The sequence below is a fragment of the Orussus abietinus genome, unplaced genomic scaffold (assembly GCF_000612105.2).
Source record: "Orussus abietinus isolate OABI.00-Male unplaced genomic scaffold, Oabi_2.0 scaffold36, whole genome shotgun sequence".
NCBI classification, from domain to species: domain Eukaryota; kingdom Metazoa; phylum Arthropoda; class Insecta; order Hymenoptera; family Orussidae; genus Orussus; species Orussus abietinus.
In genome coordinates, this window is record NW_019394241.1 from 633,205 (window position 1) to 658,889 (window position 25,685).

A 25,685-nucleotide genomic window follows, 5' to 3' on the forward strand; every position below is an offset into this window, starting at 1 on the left:
CATTTCAACAGTCTTAAAAAAAAGTGTCTTATTCGGGTCGACTGATGCGAGGGGGGTTTCACTCCGTCTTAAGGGGTTACACCACGTTGACCCACCCAAAAATTACGGTTTTTCAAGAATTTTTTTTTTAACAATTAAAACGTTTTTATCCAAATTAAAGTACAGGAAGGTATTATACTACTATTAAACAACAAAATATTTTTTTTGTATTGTTTTTTATTTACAAAATTGGCGACTTGAAAGGCGATTTACCGGAGTGCTGCGAAAATCGATGATCGTGCGGTGGGCACGATAACTCGGTCCAGGTTTAAGCTACATCAATGAAAGAAAAAGAATTAATTTCTGTAGCCCAAAACCTAGCGAAATACGTAGCCGTTTTCAAAAATATGCATTTCTCACAAAATGGCATCGATTTGATAGGAAAGATAAGTATTTTGCCCTAAATGTCGTTAATTAATGTTGCATGAAACGTGAGCGTCAATACATTGAAGAAACCATACGTATTTCGCTAGATAAACATATCAGGAATAAAATAAAAAAAGAATCAAGACGGAGCTAGAGTGCCCGCCGATTTTTAAAATGCAGTTTTAAGAAAAAGGCGTTTAAAGTATAAACGCGTCAAATAAACGCGTAAATTTTTTTTGATTTTTTGAAAATATCAAATATATAACCCCTATGCAAAATGTATAACCCCTTAACACAGTCGAACTCAAATCCCACTTTTCTTTCAGATACACAGGAGCCACGGTGTGCTCTACATCCCTTACGGAGGCGAAGAGATATCCTATAGGGAGTACGAGGTCCTAGTGCAAGGTTGAATTACATCTTCCTTCGGAGATCTCCGTCTTCTCCTCGTTGCCAATAAGGAGTTTCAATTTCCTCGACCCTCCTCTTGAAGCAGGGCCGAGGCCGGGCGTCGATTTCATTTCCACTAATAAAACCCGCGAATCGGTGTTTACTCCACGTTTGAAAAGCCCGCTTTCCCTCGGCCTGTTTCGCCGATGAGACGGCAATCGAGGCGAGACAAGAAGAAAAAGAGGGAGCTGAGATTACCTATCGCGTACTTGATTAATATGCATGGATGTAATCTATCGGCGTGACTGAAATAAATCCTGTAAGTGTCCCAACACCGTGGTAACGAGAGGAGAACAAAGTGAGATGTCCTTTATTCCACGCTAGGTATAATTGCGCGATTGTTTACGGATCATCAAGACCACGAAGTAGTATAAGGAGATATAACGCCATGTATTGAAATTTTCAATTTTCCCATGGCCTACTATTCCATTGAACGTCAATGACACCCAATTTTCGCCATGAGCAAGACTGCAATATGTACAGAAAAGCAATCAGGTTGGAATAGGCTATAACTACTACCATACCTAATATTTTTCTTTTACATCTATCTTTTATGTCATTCCACTGTTATGTTAAGAGAAATAAATTGCAGATTCCTACAAAGCCAACAACCATTCGTTATGTGCTAAACAACAACAATTTCGAGGTACATTACTAGAATAATGAAAATCAGTACATCCAGTGATATTGGATGGCGTCCATGTTCCCGCGTGCACGTATAGTCGGCGCAAAATAGTCGGGAGTGGTAAAGAATCGTGGAAAATCAACGAGCATGATTTTTTTAATGCCCCATTTTTTATCAGGCAGTTCAAGTTGATGGCGAGATCTTTCCATCTATTTCTGTTGATTATTGCCTGAGTTCCCCTTACGGAAACCGCTAGGATGCTGGCGTCGAATCAAACATTTCTTTCGTTCGGAAGTTAGGGAGGTCGTAAACAAGATGGCGTCCATGTTCCCGCGTGCACGCATAGTTGGCGCAAAATAGTCGGGAGTGGTAGAGAACCGTCGAGAATGGACGAGCATGATTTTCGAACGGGACACCCTGTGCACGGGGTGGGCACGTGCCGTGGTGGGAATAATGTCCCAACGGACACGTGCCTAGGGAAGCCTTCATTGTTGGCTCCCTGTACTTGGAGGGCGGGGCGAAACGGTCCGAGGCGAGGCGGGGGGTCGCGCTATTTAATATTTTTATCGAAATAGGCTTGGGTGCCGGGGCCGACCCGTGCGCGATTCGCTCCTCTGATTAATCTCGCGCGGATGGGTCCGGGAATGGGCCGACTAGAAATGGCAACAGCTGCAGCTCGCTGCCGAAAAAGTGGTGCGATCAGGTCCCAAACAATTGCCTGGCCGGAGAAAGACGAGGTTCGCACCCCTCGCTCCTTCACGCACTCGTGCCCTGCGCGGCTCTGCTTTCTGTTGCAAACGCGTTCTGTCCGCTCGGTAATCCCGCGGCCATGGGCGCTACGCGAAATGCTGTTCCCATTAGGTAATGTGGGTTGTTTTACGGATGTCTTCTTGAAATATCGTTTGGCTCTCAGAAAACCTTGCACGGTTTGCTTTTCAAGGGACATTACACGTTTACGTGGGACAGAACTGCTATTTTTAAGCTGGTCATCCAGAGTACTTAAACAAATAATTGTATCAATATGCACGTCACACGTTTACGTGGGACAGAATTGGTATTTTTAAGCTGGTCATCAAGAGTACTTAAACAAATAATTGTATCAATATGCACGTCACACGTTTACGTGGGACAGAATTGGTATTTTTAAGCTGGTCATCCAGAGTATTTAAAAAATCTGTCGCTTGAGATATTTAGCAATGATTGCAAAGAAATACTTAGAAATTATTCTATGCTACTAGGGGTGTCATTTCGAAGCTGAATATATCTTCGAACATTCGGCAACGTAAACAAATTAACAGAGGCAAAACAATATTTGGAAAAGGTGGAGATTCACATCGGTCAAGCGCGATTCGTGAGGGATTTCAAAATTCTTGTTTTCTAAATTGCGCATGTCCATCGATTTGCATTAACACTACAGAACAGTTCATTTGAATACTACAACAACGATCAAACTGATTGTAAAATGACAAAGAGTAGTTGTTGTTTCTATAAAAATGTCGAATATAAATGGGTTCTTTTCTGGGAAAAAGAGGAAAGGCAATTTTTCGCCAGTTCCTGCAATTTAATTTGCATGAGGCCACAATGTCACCACAGCGACGGTTCATTCATTTACAGAGGTGCTCCCACGAGTGCTCCCAGAGTACTGCAACATTTCAACAGACCGAGTTCTTACCAAAATCTGATCCATTTGCGCTGTTTGGATAGAAATTAAGCAATTTTAACAACTCGCGTAAAACCGGCCTATTTAGTCAGGGACATCTTAAAATAACAAATACATTATCGTTTTTGTTCTTTGATTAATTTACGAGTGAATGTTTATCTTGGATACTGAAAAATTAAAAGCTCCTGTTTCAACGAATGTTAGTTGGTTCATTCAATTATTCCGATGTAATTTTTTAGTATTAGAAACAGGAATTATCTTTACTTTTGTGGTGTAATTCGGTTTACAATAAACAGCAAAATTCATTGTAACCAAATTGTTATCGCTAATGAATCAAACTCACCAGCTCCCTTATTAGTAAAAAATATTCGATGTATAGACGGGATGAGGCCGACGGATGAGTTTTGCAGCTGAAAACGAGTTTCGCATACAAAAGGGAACAAAAGCAAAAAGGGGTTCCAAGCTTTTCTTTCTCGAGGAACATAATAATAGCCTGAAACCTTTTGCATTCATTATTTTGCAAGTGTGTTTTTACAATTTCGCTCTTGAAGCTAACAGCGTCACAGCTTCAATGAGGTTTCAAAATAGAAGAAAGAAGCAAATTAGGAAGCAAAATAGGTTAGAGAAAAATGGAACATGTTTCTACCAAATTTTGTAACACTAACAAATTGAGTTATATATATATATATATTTATTTATTTATTTATTAAAACTTATTCCTTTGACATGACCAAACATTTTGTGACGAGCATATTTATCGAAAAAATAATTCGATTAAGATTTCTTGTAGATTTCATTCGAAAATATCCGAAATATTTCTTGAAAATCCCAATGACATATTTCGTATCAATAATTTATAAACATATAGAGAAATTACATTTTCTAACTCATGAACATAATAAAAATACATTTTTTACTTCACGACTATTATCGAACACTTCATTTGCTATAAAAAAACCCGAGAAATTTTTCTAATACTTTCGTTCCGCTATTTCATTACGGGAGCAAAACGTGTGATTTTGATTGTAAATATTTTTAAACCCTTTACAACGTATCCGGCAGATAATATTTAAAAAAAGAATCCTTGTATTAAAATCAAACGAAATGTTTCGTGTATCTGGTAGAAAAATATAACGAAAACACATGGAGGTAATATTATATATAAATATTACAGAGATAATATTCTAAAGTAATCGTTTTGCGAATACTTCAAATGTCTGGTAAATATTTATAAGATGTAGGATATTCGTTAAATATATAGAAAATATAGGAGAAATATTTTGTGCTAGTAGGGACGTTTTAGATGGCAACCGGCAACGCGTCCTTTCGGAGTGGTTGCCAAGGGTGAAGTCAATCCGGCACGGGCCAAACGGCGCGGGGCAACAACAGGTTTCCTTTGAAGCTTCGAACCTCCCGAAGCTACGCATGGGGTCCTCAATTCGACAACCACGAATGGGCTCGAGGGGCAGAGAAGTTGGTCTAGGGCAGGGAGAGCCCCGTATACCATACGCGTTCCATGGTGTCACGCTAGGCGAGTTTTTCGGCAGCTGCTCGATGCTTGGGCCCGTGCCATCTGCCGTATGAGATACATACATATGCGTGCGATTGTGCACGCGTCTGTCCCAGGATACCACGGGTGCTTAGGGACCCCTTGAATACCCGGTATATCGGAAATTCAGGAATCTAGGGAAATGCCCATAGAAAACCTAGTTTAGCCTAGTTTATCTAGTGGTATTTTTAAGCTGGTCATCCAGAGTACTTATTGTTAGTCGAATAATTGTATCAATATGTACGTCACACGTTTACGCGGGGCAAAATTCGTATTTTTATGGTGGTCATCCAGAGTATTTAGTCGAATAATTGTATCAATTGTGCGGATTTTAGAGCTAATTGTCCTGGAGTCGAGGTTAATAAGTGCGAGAGAATGCCGCTTTATTTCAATTAATTTGAATTCTGATTTTTCAAATCGTCACGACAAACGGAATTTTCTACCTTGAAGATCCAGCACGTGTCGCCTGTTATATTTGAGCAAGGCTACGTATGGATGATTCTATTGTAGTAAATGTAAAAGTAAATAAGCGTCTATCTTTATACATGGAAGACGTAAAGACAATTTCAATTCCCCAATTTACTATTTTTTTTCATATAAATTCCTCCACGTAAGTAATTATTTTTTGAAGTGACTGAAAAGAAATAGTGTTAGTTACCATTACAACAGCTTATTTTCTCACGATAGAATTCTTTTTCATAAACATGTAAAACCAACACGATACGATTACTTCGAAATTTAATGTTCACTACGTGTACTGTATTATATTTTAGCATATCGATATTAATTGGTATGTGTTTGAAAACTCTTTGAATACGAAATATATAGAAGGAAATGGAAAATTTATTGATGAATTGGACATAAGCGTGCCAGATCAAGTAATAAAGAGACATGTTTGGAAAATCTGGGATCCTATCGAAGTGTAATATATCAAGAAAAATTAGGTCCAAATAGTTACATTTGAACCACCGCATACATGAGGAGCCCCTGCATTATTCGATCAACCTTCCCCTTCATTTCGGGGGTGCATGGGGATTTTAGGGTTGACGGGGTACGCCGAAACATTGACGCCGCCACGCGACGTCGTGTGGTCGGAAAGGGTTGAGGGATCATCATCGTGATCTTTCAACGGATGTGCACAGCCGGCGGATGCTGGAGCACAATGGATATTCGGAATTGCTGCGAGCACGTGGGTTCTCTACATATACGTATATATAACTGATGATAGATTTGAGTTCTCCATTCATAAATTGATTTTTCCCAACGAATCATACTACACATACCGATATTTTGATTTTTTTATACATTTCTGAAAACTTCCTGTACACGTGACAATATTATCTTAGAGAAAAAGATACTACAGATGAAATAATTAATTTAATGTTAATTGATTGACACAAGATTTAATACGAAAGTATGTTACGGTATGTTTGAATAATCTTTTTCGATAGTGAATAAATAGAGGTTAATATAAGTGGTGTGGGTTAATCGTACTATGCATGCCGATATTTTGTTTTTTTTTAATTTATGAAAACTTCCTGTACATGTGACGATATTATGTGTGAATGATCTTTTTCGATAATAAATAAATAGTGGTTAAAATAAGTGGTTTGGGTTTATATGACCTTTTGAACTCATAATATGTTACATTTGAAATTTTCATTATTTCGTAGAATCGTTCAATGCCGATCAAGAGCTCTTCCGGAATATTGTTTTCAATCAATTTACATATCTCTGAATAAACCACGTAAGCATTTGTATTCTATGGTACTATCTAATATAACCCGAAAGTTTACCAGGAATGTTTCATTTCTACTTGCGTTTATGCTAGGAATATTGCGCAGAAGACAATCTAGATTGCAATGCATGCTATTTGAACCATAGTTCATGCATTCAGGTCAGTCGCAAGGAAATGGCAGAATGTACACAAACAGGTCCTTAGAATATCGAGCTAGAAGGATTGCGGTATGTGTAATACGGTTACAATATTTCAATAACATCTTATTTAACGCCTAATAAAATATTTTTAACGTGGAACGTTAATTTGACGTTTCAAAAATTATTTTTCAAGAACCGCACAGTACTTGTCAAAATAAGTGCGAGTTATATATATGTTTGTTACTGCTCTTTAGATATGTATGCACGCAAAGTTTGCATTTTCCATTTTTTTTCGAAATCGAATACGATCGATGCAAGACAGGCAAGCTCAACGATCGGTAATACGTAGGGTTCGTTAAAAAAGGGGTTCATTACTTCCAGTCAAGTTACGGGAAGCACTCGTAGCTAAAAGGGTTGCTAAAAACGAAAGGGTTGGCTTTAAGCATAAGCCGTACTATAGAGTGACTAAAAATAGCAGAATTCATTTCATGTTAAACTTTTTCTTATTCCCTAGCGTTAAGTATTCAGGACAATTGATCGATATCCGCAAGATACCGTGTAATGAGACTAAGTTTTATGAAGTTGGCATAGGACCAAAGAATAATGACCCAGTCGAAACGATTTAAACTTAAAGTTTATTCCAGGGCTACTTCTGCAACGTATATATGAATTTAAAGTTATCCGAAACATACATCTTTATAAGAATATAATCGTGCACATTAAATATACACTGTACAGTAAGTAGAGTCATTTTTAATAACTTGGTATGAGTTTTAACCTGCACATAAATGTAGCATTTGTACAATTATTTCGCTAAATGAAAACATCGTTGCCATCACGCTCGTAGGAGAATCTATGAAATTCCAACATTTTTACGCCGACAATAAATCACCTACCAAATCCCGCGAACCGATTACGTGATTCAATTTAAAAACTGCAACCCTTTCACGACTTTCCCGACCATTTTCGGGGATTTTTAAATATTCAAGAGCCAATCGGATACCTTTTCGCGTATATTAGGAGGAGCAAAAAAACAAATTACGTTTTCGAAATATCAAATCGGAAGCCTAGAAATTAATTTAAACGTCATATAAGTACTCCATCGTCTCATTAAAATGTCCAGACTACCTCTAGGAATGACATGTAACTGATTAATTTTCCCTCCCCCTTTTACATAGCACTAAATCGTTAAAAAAATGTCTAATGTCTAATATTTAAATATATATATCAGAGAAGTCAAATCATTGGGGAAAGTATTCTCCGAATTAGGTGTACCGATTAGTTTCAAATTTTTACGTGAATATGGAGACTAAAGTAGAACCAACATTCCCGGAATTTCGAAAGTTTCACATCGATTACTTTATCATTACTTTACCGAAATGACATATGAAACGCTTCGTTTCATATAATTCTCAACGTAGCTATAAAAGCTTAAAAATAAATATAAATGTCGGGAACGTAACGCGCCAGCTTATGTTCCCACATATTCAAAATGGCGTTACCACCAAAACGGGTATAGATAAATTTTAATTTATCGACCTCGATGAAATTTCTCAGCGCCTTTCATATCATCTTAAACGACTCTTCTTCGCTTTAACAAACAACTACATATCCCTGCGTTTTCGAAAATAAAGTGAAACTCGTTGGAAAAAAGAAAGAAATTCGTGGTGGAATATCCTCTTTGTGTTCGAGATGCCGTTTCATCGATTTTCGACATAAACGCATCCTAACCAGGGACAACGTCGACCTAGGAGGAAAGAAAAGCGGGGGCCGCGTACGGCAGCTCACAGTGCGTCAGGCGTTCCAGAGGGCGCTTCGTGGTCGGATGAAACGTGCCGCTAAATCCTCGAGTATCGCCAGTAACTGCCAGATGTACGAGGAGAGACCCTCGCCCCCTGGCGCATTATGGGGCGCGCGTGTGTACGCGTGCGTGCCCATTAACATTCGTGCAGAAGCGTGCACCGGGCCCGCGGGAGCCAATCGATAAAGGGCAGAGCGGAGCGCCGCAGCGCCACATACGGCCGTTTCGGACATTTGTCTCGCTGCGCCGCGCTGGACAGCGTTGCGCGCCGTTGCGCGGCGTTGCGCGACGTTGCGCGGCACCGCGCAGCACCGCGCAGCACCATTCAGCACTGCGCAGCGCTACGGCGCATCGATGCGCGAGCCGCGAGCCAGTCGGACGCAGGACCGCGTCCAACCTGCGCTATCCATCTCTACGCCATTCTCTACTCACGATGAAGTACCTACTTTACCGTATTAGAGGTTATGGCACGGGCAGCCGCGGCCTTTACGTTCATTATGCGCAGGGCACGCAGGTTATGTAGGTTGCGTCGAACTGCGGACGCAGGTCCGTTAAGATGAATTATTGTCGTAAATGTCTGGCCGTAACGACCCGCGGTTGTTTTGAGAACACTCGACGATGTAATTACTCAAGGGATGGAGAAAAGTAGAAACTATCATTTGGGGGTTTAACGCACTTTGTGGAAAAAGTCAGTCGGGCGAGCCTTTGACGCTCGCGTAGAGGCGGGCACTGGGCCCATAGTGCGCTGTTGCGCCGTTGCGCTGCTGCGCCGTTGCGTTGCTGCGCGGTTGCGCTGCTGCGCAGTTGCGCCGTTGCGCTGCAGCGCAGTTGCGCGTTTCCCGGGAATCGTAACCCGGCGTAACCCGCAAACCTCTTGGACGGTCATACGCGGGAGTGCGTCCCACCCGGGGTATCTCCGTGTCACTTTCCGCCTAGACGACGTGGCTGCTTTATTGTATTAGAGGTTATGGCGCAGGCAGCTGCGGCCTTTACGTTCAATGATACGCACAGGGCTGCAAGTTCCGAATTGCGGACGAAAGTCCGTTAAAACGAATTATGCGATTCGAAGCGTCATGAATGTCTGGTCATAATGACCCGCAATTGTTTCGAGACCGCTATACGTTGTAATTGTTACCGCGGACCTGGAAAAAAGGGCTAATTCGGTAGTTCACGCATCGTAGGATCGTGGTAGCGAGGGATCCATAAAGCGAAATAAGGTCGCAATTGTGAGAGTACTCGCATTATAGATCATTCCGAGTACATATGACATAGGGATGGGCCTGGACCGAGATACCTCTGTGATGTTCCTCGGCCCGATCATATACCTTCCCTTTTCCGAGCTACCACTTTATTTTGTTAGAGGTTATGGCTTCGACATTAGAGGTCTGTAGGTACAGCGTTTTGTCCAGAACATGTACCGAGACGGGCCGTTGAGTTACCCTAAATTGCGAGCCAAGTTCAAATTCCCGTAGCGACCAAATTAAATTCGCCTCCGAGTTGAATAACCGAACAATTTTGACACTACTTAAAATTAATTAAAATCGTTTCTTATCACATAAATATATGAAAGTGACTGAGTATATCTGTGTCGTATAGGTAAAGAGCAGTACGTCAATTTTTAGAAACTTTCATCCATTTCTGTCACAAAGGAAAAACAAAATCAGACAATAATAAAATGCCTTGTGTATTTTTATATACATTATCTCTCTCTATTGTAAAAAGACGCTGTTAAACCACAGACTGTGTAAAAGTAGGTAAGGAAGTTTAAGATTTAGTGCCTGGTGTGTGATTCGCTTTTTATACGGATAAACACTGATGATATCCATTTCTCCCCAAACGGAATCCCGTTTATCATTCGAGCCTTCTTTACTAGACTCGGATCTGCAGAGATGGCAGTTTTTTCTTTATCAGAATTCCCCAGTCATCGTCCATTGAGTAAACCTTAGGGGTCCAGAACTGTCCATTAGTTGTCACTTTGTTGAAAGGTATCTCTTCTGTTGGACCAAGACCGTCATTTGTCGCCTGGAATGACGATACTTCGGAACATTTGTCGGATACACCTTGCATTATTGCTTATCGCAATAGAGAAGAGTATTTCCCATACTTAAGTGCGATCGATCTGGGCATTATGATACTACATATGACAAGTATGCCCTGTAATGGATTGCCATCGACTCTTTGCGATTCGATCGAACGTGTAATCCTCGTCACTTTAGCCGCTATTCGCGAAATCCCATTACCGTAGGAATTAACAATGTGGTTGCATTGTACTTAAAGGTTTTCGCGCTATGCCCTGCAACAATGGCTCTTACACCGGTACCGGTGCTACATTGTGCCTCTGCCTTTCTAAAGAATGAGTGCGGTGCAGTTATGCCATATGATGCGGTCTACTTCCGAAATACAGTCCAACCAAAATCCACTCAAATGTAAAACCATCACACTTTGTGTGTCATGAATGACGTGCATACACTTTCCCAAAGATCTCCCCAATTTTAATTGCAAACATCCTCATCTCTGAATACTAGCTATCGTATTATAAAAAGTATACCTTTTACGGCATAACAAAAAATTTACGCGGCGCAGAAAAAGTTACCGAACTGCCTTCGAACGTTTTTCACATATCAAATATTGCACGGAAAATTATTCCCCATCTTCTATCGGTAATGGTCGAATTCTAATTCAACAGATGAATTAAACTCGCCCTAAGGTGTTTTATTTCAAGATTTGCATAAAATTTTGTTGAATCTTCCGTGATATGTCTTGCGTTATCAACAATAATCGAACTCTTCGCAATCTTTGTACCTAGAATTTTTCTTTTTGTTCAATTTGTGCAAAAAAAATCAACACGTGGCCGCCACGGGCGTTGAAAGTAAGATTTTGAATTATAGAGAATTATTAAATATTATTAATTATTCTCAATAATTGTTTCGTGAAATTTCTATATGAAGTTTCACATCGATAACTACACGAGATGAAGGACATATCTTCTTGTAGGGTACTTTTTGACAATTTTCAAATAATCAAGACATTTCGAACTGTATGACTTCTTAGGAATTACTGTTTTAAATAATTAAGTACGCCTTTTGTGGTGTAACTAATGTTACCGACGAGATTTTAACTCCCAGTTTTCTCTCTTGATATATTATATAACTAATATAGGTAGATCATATAACTAAACGTTACAAAGTCAACCTAATGCATTCAGAAAGACTGCTTCCACTAAAAGAAAATATCTCCGAAGAACGAAGTACCTAAAGATATTCCGTTTGAAGCATAAGTCAATTTAATTATCTCACAGTGTTCCCGGATTTCGTCGGTTTTGAGGTAAAGAGAAATGAGGAAACCCTTTTCATCCGAAACAAAGTGTATAAAGGAGTAAAAAGGAACATGAACGTTAAAAGTTCTTTCAAACGAGCACCTACACCAAGATGATTTCGAATGCTATTGACAGCTACGATTCTTCTCTCGAGTTGTACATTTTACATCGAGTGCGAGTAGATTATCTTTTAATCTAACGGTAATGACGTATCGTTTTGCATTATCATTTTACTTAATCGGAAATCCAACGATCTACGGTGACATGCCAGAGTGGTGGACACCTCATGAAAAAGGCTCCTTTTTAATTAACACATTCGCGACCAGCAATTTTTTTCCGTTTCAAATACTAAGTACCGGCGAAAATAATGAAATTCTTAAACTGGTTGCCGCAAACTTGTATCGTGTATCGTTGTGGACGTGAATTCACGTCAGCGGCAAACAGGAATAGAATTTAAAATGACGTGAATTCACGTCAGCGGCAATCAGGAATAGAACTTTAAAATGACGTGAATTCACGTCAGCGGCAAACAGGAATAGAATTTAAAATGACGTGAATTCACGTCAGCGGCAATCAGGAATAGAACTTAAAATGACGTGAATTCACGTCAGCGGTTTTGAATATGTTAAGAACCCTATCAAGTTTGTCGAACTCGCCTTACCTTCATGGGGCTGCAAGATGGTAGCCAAGATTTCTGACTTTCTCATCTGGGCCTAATAGACAGCTTTTAGAGATCTATTCATACATCGGCATTCGGATGCAAATTGTGCTCGAGTTAAGGTTAGCGGAGGGCGCGAACGAACGTCGTGATCGATCGAGTCAATATCTCTTTCTTTCACGCAACGTGAGCGTCGGCTCGGAAGGTTGATGGCCAAAGTCAATCGATAGACTTAATGAAAGTCAGGGATCTACATATGCTACGTTTAGGTATGTCCCGATATAAATTGAATGATATCAAATGAAATTGCCAGAAAATCTTTTCGCTGATGTTCCCGCTTGGAATTCATTAAAACCACCATATTTTGAATATTCGGTTTTTCCTGAAATCTGAAATTAATACACGTTAAAAGGCATGTCTACATATGCTACGTTTAGGTATGTCTCGATATAAATTGAATTGAAATTGAATTGAATTGAAAAACAAATTAAATTGAAAATAGAATGAAAAAAATTTATATATTCTGCTTTTCCTGAAATCTGAAATTAATACGTTGAAAGGCATGTCTACATATACTACGTTTAGGTATGTCCCGATATAAATTGAATATCAAATGAAATTGCCAGAAAATCTTTTCGCTGATGTTCCCGCTTGGAATTCATTAAAATCCACCATATTTTGTATATTCTGCTTTTCCTGAAATTTGAAATTAATACAGGTTGCAAGGTCCTGTCTGAATGTATGCACTTTAATTTCTTTCAGACCCTCGCTTTTAGGTGTATTTAGATCACGGAAATTGTTGAAGTCGATCCTTCACATAGCTTCAAAATGGTAGCAATTAGAGGTCTGAATGGCAGGGCAGAGCGAGTGGCACGAATTCAAATTGTGGGTAAAATCAGAAAGTAGTTCAAAATGAGGTACGAAAATGTTGCGTCTATGTAAGCCAGTTTCGTCAAAACAGTATCGTTGGAGAGGGAGTTAATTAATTAATTGAATGCGAAATTTTACGACGTAGGTAGTGCTTTTAAGCTAAGTATCGAAAACATGAACATGGAACAATCCTATGAACGGAAATTAGCATATTGATTTATTTCGCCTACTTTAGGAGGATGTGAAAAACCAACATCTTAGTCTCCGAAATCGGAGGTTTTTACCAGGAATTAAGATGAAGTGAATAAATAATTTCGAAATTTGATGAACAGTCAGGTATTCTCTCTCTCTCTTTATTTCTCTGCATCGTGTTTTAGTCTTTAATGACCCTCGTTTGACTCAATCTACTTCCACCAATAGCAGCGGAACTACTGCCGGTCAGGCAATTCCTGACTGGATTGGAATTCTATCTAATCAAATATCTCGATTAATTTTCCTCCGGGTGGAAGTTCCGGATATAGAGTACCTAGTAGTGTGTGCACTCGATAGACGCGACAGCATATTTCCGAGTGCATTTCCAGACATAAAGTACTTTTTCAATCGACGCAATAACGAGACTTGTGCCTTTATCCGGCATCCGTTCGACAGAAATGGCAGAAAAGGATTGAACATATCCTGACTTCTTTTTAGAAAAAGCGCTATTAAAATTTCGTTAAAGCGAACCACTTGCAGCTTTAATTGCATTCTTTTAAGAATTAATCCACGGAATCTAAGAGGGTGCATTTTAGAAACAATTGATCTATTAAATGAGAATATCCTAATACATAACGAAGAAACATGAAAATGAAGATTGTTGTTTAGATTGCAGAAACGTCGGAGTTAATTTCAAGAATATATGATTGAACGTATTGAACATATCCTGACTTCTTTTTAGAAAAAGCGCTATTAAAATTTCGTTAAAGCGAACCACTTGCAGCTTTAATTGCATTCTTTTAAGAATTAATCCACGGAATCTAAGAGGGTGTACATTGAACGTTTTAGAAACAATTGATCAATTAAATGAGAATATCCTAATACATAACGAAGAAACATGAAAATGAAGATTATTGTTTAGATTGCAGAAACGTCGGCGTTAATTTCAAGAGTATACTAATTACGTCAAGTATATCTGTTGTAGCCAGATTGTTGAATCCGTCGTTTTGTAAAACGTGGCCAGATGGTCTAATATTTGTTCGATTTGACAATCCGGCTAGACATTTTGTTTTATAAAACCACTTGACGTTTTATATCACTATCAGCAATTTTTATATTTATTTACGTTTAACAATTCCGGTGGTAAACACAGATCGGAAAAATGGTGCTAAAAACATTATCCAAATATTGGTCAGCAGCACTCACGAGAGAAAAAAAATCTCCCTCGGCGATCCAGTGAAAACAATTCGCCTTATGAACCGACCGTTTCATTATTTCCGTCTGTTGATACGCGTTCAACAATTCGAGGGGCAAACACGGATCAGGAAATGGAACTTCCTGGATTTTCACGCGATTATTCGCTACAAAGCAATTATAAAAATTAAAAGAAAAAAAAAAAAGAACACCGAGGCAAACCGGCGGCCGCCTCCGCAGAATCCGCCAGATATCGTTCGTCGAAGTCAACTTTTTTCATCCAGCCCACTAACCCACAGATCGCGCATTCATTTATTTATTTACATTCAGCGGATCGAACCGCGCAAGTCGATCCGCAGGGGGCCGCTGCGGTTTCGTTCGACAATAAAGCGAAACCGCATCCCATGGCATCCCTGTACCAGCGCAAGATTCAATTAACAGAAGTTCTGCGATCGAAGAGCCTAGTCCCCGGAAAGTTTCCCAGGAGAAAAAGGAAGGACCTGCTCCTTTGCGGAGAAGTAATCCACCCGGGACATTCTTGCTCGTCCATCTTCGGAAACGAAGAAAGACCCTACTTGTTGCAAAGGCCGCGGATGCCCAACGACCTCCACCATAAGGAAACGAATCCATATCACCTGCGTGATTCTTCGTTTCTCCCTCTTCCGCGAATCTTCTCCTCTTGACTTTCATTCAATAATAATTTATTATTATTCCCGACAAGTCTACATTCTGATCCGCAGGATTAGAAGGATTTGTCTTGTACATACTCTACTTGATTTGGTAAAAATGCCTCAATCATTACGGGCAAACCTGATGCTCTGATTTTTTTACTAAGTAAGATTACGTTGTTCATGATCATAAAATTACCCGCGTGCGTACTTTGGGGATGTTGCGTAGTAAGTGAAAAATAATTACATCCATGACGCATCAGGGTTAATTGTGAAAATCCTAACTAATCCAAGAAAATGAATCGAAGGGAACTAAGGATTTCTGCTAATCGTTTCGTTATATTAAACGGCGTTTACGGACCCTTACTTCCCCATAGACCCGTTTCATGCATTTATACATCTTTCACTCATACGTATACCGGTTCATACTAACGTATTTACAATTTCGTGCTCCCTCCTGTCTCTATATTGCGAGAACACGAGCCACCGTTGAAGAGTCCTTTGTCAAAACACCCTATAGCCCAATCCATGATTCCCTAGCGACGAATGCTCAAAGCCGCCGAAAACAAGCCCCATTAGCCATCTCTTGTCGTACATGTGCCCGCTTTAGCAACAATAGCCAAACCTCACCTCCTTAGGCCCCAACAATAGGGAGGCCACAAGAGGGGAGTCAAAAAGAAGAACGAAGTCTTCTTTTCGACATCGACTTATTCCGGAAATCAAGTCCACGCACACAATGCTAAAACGATGGTAATACGAGGTCTCGGAGTGAAAATTTAGTTGACACGGAAACCACAGATGGCGCATAGTGTCACTCTGCAGTGAGTTAGGGCCTCAGAAACCATGAATCCAGACGATTTTTGGAGTTTTACTTCGACTTCTTTATGATTATTGTACGAAAACTGTACGAGAAATGAAAAATATAATTTACACAATTAAGAAAAATAATAATTAAGGGGTGTGCCACCCCTCACAGGCCTTACTTTGGATGGTGGTATCACTTCCTCAGTGTTTAATGGCAGATAAAAAAATACGTGTCGCTTAGTTTTTAGTCTACAATAACATATTATAAAAGAAATCAAATCGGACAGATCGACCTGGGATACCTTCCTTGTAAGATTAAATCGAAGCGCAAGGGGTTAAGTAGTGAACCGAAATATAAAATATTCTCGTACCTTCCGTCCGATGTGTCGATTATTTTATGTAACAGGTACATATCATTAGTATCGGAGAGCTTTCAATGTGGAGTGTATTACGTGAGACGACAAGTACACGCACGGGAGAGAGTGAGGGAGATGAGCCATTAATCAAATAGCATCCCCTACTGCAGAGGCCATGATACTAGGAAAGGCAGAAAAGAACAAAGAACAGCTACCATTTTCTGGACCAACAGCTGCAGGAAGGGAGCCACGCGTTATTAGTAGAGCACTAGATGTCAGGTCAGCCATATGTGTGGGGAATTCATTGATTATACCACAGGTACACGTTAGAGGAGGCATCGGTCATTAATAAAAGCATTCCGAGCCCGATGTATGAAAAATGATCAACTCCAGTTCCATTACCATTACTTCACGAACAGTCCATGAGCAGGTATATCGATTACTCTTTAAGCGTGTTACCACGGTGCCCCTTAAGGACATGACCAACAGTAAGTCTTCATGTACGATTAACATACTATTCAAAGGTGGCCTTTACCGCAAAATAACTTTTTACCGTCGAACACGGTGATACCCTGGCCATGCGTACCAGAAGGAATCGGACATGTCTTGTACTCCACGCACGATGGTAACGAACAAAGAGCGTAACCATTTTCAAGACCACCAGCAGGGCATGTGCCCTATTAAACGGATGACCATCAGCCCGACAAATTATAAATACAAACGCTTCCACATGTGCGCAAAGGATACGCGTGAAAAACATCCGGCAATTAGCGTAAGGCGTGTTACCACGGTGCCCCTTAAGGACATGACCAGCAGTAAGTCTTTACATACGATTAACATACTATTCAAAGGTGGCCTTTACCGCAAAATAACTTTTTACCGTCGAACACGGTGACACCCTGGCCACGCGTACCAGAAGGAATCGGACATGTCTTGTACTCCACGCACGATGGCAACGAACAAAGAGCGTAACCATTTTCAAGACCACCAGCAGGGCATGTGCCCTACTAGTCGGATGACCATCAGCCCGACAAATTATAAACACAAACGCTTCCACAGGTGCGCAAAGGATACCCGTGAAAAACACCTGGCAATTATCGTAACCTCGACCACATCGACCATACCGAAAAGCATCAGGAGGAACCAAAAGAACAAAGAACACCCACTCCCCGGCGTTATCGTCATCGGCCATTCGGACGCGTCTCGTTAGTATATCTACCCGTTGGATCAACCCTTACTTAAGGAGCCCCTACAGGTATCGTTAAAACAACTCGAACGAAAGGGAATCGGGAATTTACTGCCACCCCCCGGGCGCCCGATCCTGCCCCGAAGTCGGGGAACAAAGAACAGCCTCCGTTTCCAGGGCGGTCGGCACCTCGGTCTTGTTAACCTACCGGTGGGTGTCTAGTCCGCCGCGCGTCCAGGCGTGTCCGTAGGTGGCGCCCTGGAGGTGCACGTTCGAGAAGGAATCGACCATTAATTTAATGCCAATCCCGATCGGACACGCAACGACTGCGAGAGGGGGCATCAGGCGTCTAGGAGCGAGGAGGGGTTGACAGGGGTAAATGTACCTACAAATGCACCCCGGATTGGCTTCGGGGGTGGTCTCCATGGCGACGGTTCGCGGCCCGGGAAGTCCTCGCCGCCGCGCCACGGCAGCGCCGCGCCGCGGCCGTTGGCGGTACTGCGCTCGCCGGTCGCGCTGCAACGCCGCAACGCCGCAACGCCGCAACGCCGCGACGCCGCAACGCCGCGACGCCACGGCCTGGGGACAAAGGAATCGCCTGCTCCCCTCGCACCCCGAAAGGACACGTGCTGCATCCACGTGACCTCCCAGGGGATGCCGCTCGCTAGTCAGCGCTTTTCCTATCTGGCTGACGCGGTATCGCCATTACGTGTCCGCGATCCATTATATTCGCACTTCTGTTCGCGATAGGAAGAAAGAGAGCGATAATGGCGCCGAGGGCGTTCAAGACGTATCGATAGTAGGCTTGTAACGGGGTCAGGATTGCAACGAGCGTTTTACTTTTTATATGTGTCTTGGCTAGCTCGAGAGGATAAAGGTCGTTATGGAGGTTACTTAAGGTGGAGTGAAACCTCCCTTAAATCAGCCGACTTGAATAAGACACTTTTTTTTAAGGGTATTGGATAGGACCGTCTGAAACACATGACTCGTGAGTACTTAGGAATTATCTTGACACTTTCAAAAGGTGGATTTTTGACAAAATGTTCTTAACTAAGTCCAGAGCAGAACCAAAATGGCGTCGTGCTCTCATATTTCGATCGATGTAGAATTATTGAAGACTGTAGTATGAGAAAAGAATGTGTCAGGACAATTGTAGGGCAATTTAGAACACTCTGACTCAACATCGTAGTTTAATCCTCATTTGTTTTTGTATTTTTTTTCTTACGCTATATTATTTCCTTTTTCCTCTCATATTTTTATTTTCGGTCGATTGCGGAATTACGTTTCTGAAATCAGCCGTACGTCGTTTTATTTGTTTGACTTAACTTGAAACGAGAAAGCAACTTGTTATTACGAATGCTCCTCGCAATAGACGTATCAAAACTTCGCAGTTGCCTCCATAATTGAAAATGTTGAGATAACTTTTGTCAACTTTCAGCCGGCATATTAACTAAAGTCGACTTTGTAGACGAATTATAAAACTAAGTTTTCAGTTTCAAAGTATCTTCGGTAATTCCGCAAATGCCAAATAAAGTTATTGGAAAGGATATTATCACATTGCGGAAAAGAATCCCATCTGGAACGCGATCACATGTACCTATGTTAAAGTAAATAAACAAAATGACAGGGTCGGACTAACTAAATTATTAGCTGTTTGATACATGATGCATTAAAAACGCTTCATATGACTATGTAATGAAATCGTCAGCAGACGGTATTATAAATTATCCGATATAAATGCAATTTTGATCTTTGGAGCGATCCGTTTTACGAGAGGGGGTGTTAAATGCAAACCCATTAAAATTAAAATTTAATCAAAACTGTCCGGAGTTATAGTTCACAATAAAAGAACCCGTTATTCATTACGAATATTGCCCTACGGATGGGTTTTAAAGCCCAAAGTCGATTAGAATAATTATTCCTCTTGCAACTGTGCAGAAGGGTGGCTGAATCCCACAGGACATAAAATTTATCCCGAAAAGAACAGGACCCTATTAAACCCCATTCTTCCCCTACAATTTGTACTTGATGTCATATCTCTGATTGTCGTATGATAAAACCTACAAAAAAGGCTGATAAATATCATTACTTCACTGCAAGGACATGAAATTTTTATCGCATCATAATTGTTACCAAAAGTGGGTTTCAAATTGCTATACATGATTTATTCAACACGATCTAATTCCTTGATTGTTAAACATATAACGGCTTACTTTTTTTCATTGCAATTCAACAAACATCACGAGGACAAGAAAATGCTTGAATGCACATATTGTTTATATAATAAATTGATTTAAGTCTTCGTCGACTCGTAGCACTTAATCGTCACTCTGAATTAGTTTCTTTTTTTTTTTCAAGTTGTGTGAATATTACAGGAAATCATGAAAAAGAACAAACGGAAATCATTTCTCAGTGACGATTTTGACATATGTCACCCTCGTGGCCTCGCATTTGATAACTTATCACGAGCACCCCTAGCAGAATAAAATGCTGAAGTTTCAAGTCGATCTAAGCAAGTGCCATTTCATTTCGCCATCCGAGAAGGGCTCCGACACCGATATATCCCAGTCCCAAAGGCGTATGAAATCGCAGTGGGTTTGACAGAAATTTCCATTTTGATTGAGAACGTGGCAGAGCATAATTTGCGTGAGAGACGGACTATATCGTTACTAATGTTCCTTATACAGTTTCGTCTTTTATGATCAGAAGGGTGCAAACGCGCTGGAGCCAAATGCGTCACTTTGCATCCAAATGACTCATTGGCACCGTTAAATGGATATTCCCTTAGAAATAAAAATAAAAAAAAAACCGAAATGTCGATTGAGCGAAATTTCATTTCCATGCCCATTAATTGACGGATGCTGGTTTTTCCCCGAAACGACGATAACCTCCCATGACAAAGGAGAATCACGTCCGTCGTCTAATGGGAGCTTGAAAATCGTGCCGATGCATAAAATTAAATCTGAGGGATGTGAGAAGGAAATCGTAAAAGGGAGACAATGATAAATGTTCAGCATTAGTTCATTTTTCACCCACTCTTTTACATCCTATTTTAAATCTCCGATACGACTTCGATTTATTTTTAAGTATTCGATTCGTATTCATTGATGAGGTGACTAATCGCAGTCCATTAACAAGATTAAAAGAAAACGTTATTGATTAGGTTTATTACTCGTCATTTCAAGTCTTTAGTCGCCATTAAAACTGTATACACAAAAGGACTGCGATCCCTGAAAATCAAAGTTGTGCATTTCTAATAAACAACTAAACAACCTATGCTAATTTTCGATTTTTCTTAATTTTTATTTTTACCTCTTGTGCGTTAGAATTTTATTCCACCTCATTATATAACCCTGGATTTAAAATAACTGCGAGTGCTCGGGGCAAAAAATTGAAAATTGAAATTTTTAAACGTAACGTAGACGAAGAAAAAAGTCCCCATTGTGAAATGAGTTGTACAAAAATTAATCCCCGATTAACAGGTTAACGAAGGGAAAAAGTATTGTCCATTTAGCTTTTCCCTTTTCTTATCTTTAATTATGTCGTACTTATTGCGAGACTTAATTCAGATTCTGAGGACTCATAGTTATGCAAAATGGGCCTTGCTTATATATTCGGGAAATTTGATTACTTTGCAGATGAACCCTTTCATTTCTGCCCACGTATTCCCAATTCGATCATGATCTTTACTGGACCATCTGGTGTGTCCTCGTGGGCGAACAAAGAGCCCCAAATCGCGGGCCTTGGGCAGGGTGAAAAGTTGCCACAAAGGGAACAAAATCACCCCTCGCACTCCCGTCGACCCTCTCGACACACCTCCTAGAGATGTCTTCGACCGAACCTCGTAACACTAAACAAGTAACAGGACTAACTGACATTTTTTAGACCCGCGGATTTCCCTCTTATCAGAAGCAACCGATACAATGCTTTGGAATATTTAAAACTAAAGCTTGATATTAAATTTATTAATGCTAAATATTTAAAACTAAAGTGAGGAACTTCCATAGAACACCCGGAAACAAAGACTTTCCTTTTTCTTATGAATATGTATCTATATTATTACCACATATGAAATTTCTGCTCGTGTCGCATTTAACCTCGGAAGCGATTCTTCTCGAGCACAGAATGGATAGAATAAATTGGGGCCTTTTAAAGTATATGGCATGCATTCTTCCTTAGTTCTTAAAAAAATTGAATTATTAACAATATGTATAAGAGCCAAAATAAGGATAATTCGTAAGTAAACGATTTTATTAATTTCATGTTTTAATGTTATTAAAAGATTAATAACGTATTATTATTAACGTGAATAATGTTTACTTCCGTGTTAATTGCCTCTGGAGAAGACGAAGACGTTATTTCCAATAATTATTTATATTCTTTTCCTCCTCTCGTACGTTTTTCATTTTACGCTGTTATACCTTCTTTTTAAGAGAAGAAAAGAATGAGAATACGTTGTGAAAACTATAATATCTTGTATGAGATATTGTCTGAAAAAGGCGAGATAAAATCAACTTCATGTTGCAAACTGTTTGTTCTATCTCGCGAGGCAGTCGTATACGTTACTTAATGGCTGCGGTAGGCACGAAAGAGAGTATCTGCTAAATTTATGCTCTTAATCTACCCTGAAAATGCTCGTCGCTCTTGTTTTTAACCCCAGAATGGATTAGTGCGACTGATTTGAAATTGTAGTCCTGTTGGGAGTCTTGCTACTCCACGTTCACTGAACTCGAACTTGAAATTTAAATCATTTCTTATCCACCTACAGTCAGTCTTATAATATTTCTAAACTGTTGATATACATAATAATTACTTAGTAATGCACATTCATATTCCATTCGCATTTATTCACACCAAGGGCCTTCTATTTCTGTGTGAGCCATTGATAATTCACTAAGTCTTGTAGCTATAAATCTTAATAACTTCTTCTAGACGTTAATCATATCAACTATGAATATTAAATATTAAATAATAAATATTAAAAAATTTACCCTACTTTTGAATATCACCATAAAGCGAATTGACGAAATGTGATATCTTTACATTAACATTGTTGAGTCCAATTCGGTAGGCATAATATATAAGTATCGAACTAGTAATCGAAATTTTTTTATCTGTCACTTATTTCTCACCCCTCTATTCTCTAAAAAATGTAGTGTGCGCTGATTGTATAGAACCACAGGAAGACATACAACAGCATCATCCTCGAAGTTCGATATCTCGATGCACCGATGTCTCGTGACATCTGAACGCAATGTGTGCATGCTCCCGTTTCCGAGCTCGGAGTTGCAGGATGCACTTCGGAGATGCGAAAATACAAGCAGCACCTTAAGCTGTCAATTATATAGGATACGAGCAATGAATTCACGTGTGCGTCAAAATGTACGGTGGCAAGAAGTATCGCGCCAAATTCCCGACAAGTACCAGAATATCGAGCACGGAGAAGTGTACGAAGTACCGACCGCCGTCGTTCCTTTCGGAAGTTTTCCAACTACATTTTGCAAAGAGGAAGAACGTTAAAGCAGAGATCGACGGGAAAGGGAGTCTGTCTCTCATACGGAAGAATTACTTGAAAATACAGTGACAAAGTCTAAAGAAACAGTACCTATTGTTTCAAGTGTTTCGAAAACGTACATTAAGTACGGAGAACATATATGTCGGAAAGGAGAAAGTAGTTAGTAAAAAATGCATTTAATAATGGATATGAAATTCTGTAAGAAAAGGGTCCTTCCCCTTTGTTACTTGGCATCATATGTGCCCATAATTATGAAAGTGGTCTAAGTCAAAATTAAAAAAAAAATGAGTTTATCAGTTATTTCACGCCATATTATTTCAAACGAAATTAATTCAATGTAATTTCGAAACAAAAAATATATGACTTAGACCACTTTCATAATTATGGGCACATATGACTTTCTGTTAATAATTTGAATACAGATAATGAAATAAGTTTCATAGAGCTATACCCATCATTAGGATACACTACCGAGAATGTACATTAAACTCGAAGGATTGATCTCGACAGTGATAATGTATTTAATAAAAAATGCACGTGACCGTGCAATGTAACATTAAACGCTAGAATATCGAGGGATTTTTTTTCTTCGGTGGGACGTATGAAATCCGTCATTTTATTGAGTTTAATCATTTCAGTGTTAAAGTCGTCAGCCAATGGCGAGAACACGAAAGAGTATGTAGAACTTTCCCTCGCAGCTAATTAAAACTACCTGAGATAATAGCTTTGACGTTGTATAATTATCCGAAGACCGATGGAACTTTTAATTACCGGCAGGCAAGTGTTTCTCGTTAGTGAAGAATTTCCCGCGACATTACTTAGCTTCAAAGTTACGATGACGTTCATTACGGCTTAATAAAATTGTGTTACATAGGCCATTCGTAGCAGTTCATTGCACAATGTCTCCCCTTATTCCCAAATACGCCAAGTATTTCAATTTAAAACAAAGAACCAACACTCTTATATCCACAATTGCACGATAATTATAAATGCACAATATTGATTGTTAACTGCTGGTTAGGTATATATTGTAAACAATTTAAACCAAAACATGTCAGAAATAAAACAATGAGCTGTATGAATGCAATACAATAGCACCGTCTTTTACCCAGGACTTGAATAAACGTCATTACATTCGTAACTAAACCAACAATGTTCTATCCATCGCAGATTTCATTATCTGAAATTTTAGCTCTCGCTCTTTCCACCGCTGCAGCGTTAATTTATCAAAAGCCGTGATTAGAAATTATTTCACGAATAAATTCTCCCCCCGGGGGGTCTAGATTCAATAATAACCCTATTATGTGAGATTGGTCCATCCGAAAGGAAAGTTACACCCCGAGAGCGGGAGAGTGCGCTGCCATCTGCACCGCTCGTCCCGAAAATCCTGATCGACGTGAGAATCGGTTTAATTCTGGCGTGCGCATGCGTGCCCAGCTTACGCGTGGCCCCGAAGCGCATGTGCGTGGGTACCTCTTTGTCAGGAGATTATCCGGGGTGGAAATTGAGTTTCACCCAGAGGGGATATCCCGCGGAGCTTAACCGAGCTTTCTAAGCCGCTGAAATTAAAGACTGCTGATAATATGCCGACTAAAGTCTTACTAACGAGTCACGTGGCAAGAATGCCGCATTTCGGTAGTTAAGGCGAAGTGAAACACGGCGAGGAACTTGATCTACGTCGGTAAAAAAGATTTTTCTAAATACCTACGTTGCCAATGTTCGTTTTTATGTTGACGCCTGTGTAGAATTATATTGAGAAGCGCATAAGACACTTTTTTTGCCTTTATCCCGTTCAAATGCGAGTTTATCGATTAGCAGAATGTTCTAAATTGTCATACAATTGTCCTGACACTTTCGTTTTCATGTTAAAATCTTCAATAATTAGGTATCAATCGAAATATGAGAGCTCGGCGCCATTTTGTTTCTGGTCTGGGCTAAGTTAAAAAATTTCTTTCAAAAATCCAAATTTTGAAAGTGTCAAGATAATTCCTAGGTGCTCACGAGTCATGTGTCAATGTTTCGGACAGTTCTATCTAATACCCATAAAAAAAAAGTGTCTTATTCGAATCGAATAATTTTTAAAGCCTTACGAAAACCTTAAGAACATGAACGTGTCAGAATGCAAAATACGATGAGACGATAACAAGAGAGACAAATAATCAGTAGAGCTCTCCTGGAAGCATAAGCACCTTATCAAAGTATCACAGCGATAGGACTTCCAAAATATACGAATACTGGAAATATTACTAATATTCAATATATTTTGTAATTTAAGAAAAAGCTTCCGTTCAACTTTTGTGTTTTGTACTTAATGTTTGACCCAGATATATTAGTTGATTCTACAGGTGGGTGTCATATCGCGTCACGGCGTATCCATTTATAGGACGTTTCAATAGATGTCACTAGGCCAATTAGGCGGGAGAACGAGCTTCGAAATTGCCATTCGAGCCAACGAATTGTCAGAACTGCCATCTCTTTTAATTGGGCTCCAAATTTCCGTCGATGCAAGCTCCGGTCTGGTTTATTAGAAATAACGGACGTCGTCCGTCATATTGTAC

The 25,685-nt window shown here is 39.9% G+C and overlaps 2 protein-coding genes across 4 annotated transcripts in view; one reads left to right on the top strand and one right to left on the bottom strand.

Moving 5' to 3' along the window:
- The window catches only part of LOC105703892 (natterin-4), a 138,792-nt gene extending 137,329 nt beyond the window's left edge, over window positions 1-1,463 (top strand). For all 3 annotated transcript variants that reach the window (XM_012432649.2, XM_012432650.1, XM_012432648.1), the window contains one exon: window positions 732-1,463. In XM_012432649.2, coding sequence (XP_012288072.1) covers window positions 732-818 — 87 coding nt within the window. In that variant the 3' untranslated portion in view covers window positions 819-1,463. The remainder of the gene's footprint in view (window positions 1-731) is intronic.
- LOC105703891 (electron transfer flavoprotein-ubiquinone oxidoreductase, mitochondrial) overlaps window positions 1-25,685 on the bottom strand; it is a 52,622-nt gene that overhangs the window by 8,338 nt on the left and 18,599 nt on the right. The window lies entirely within an intron of this gene.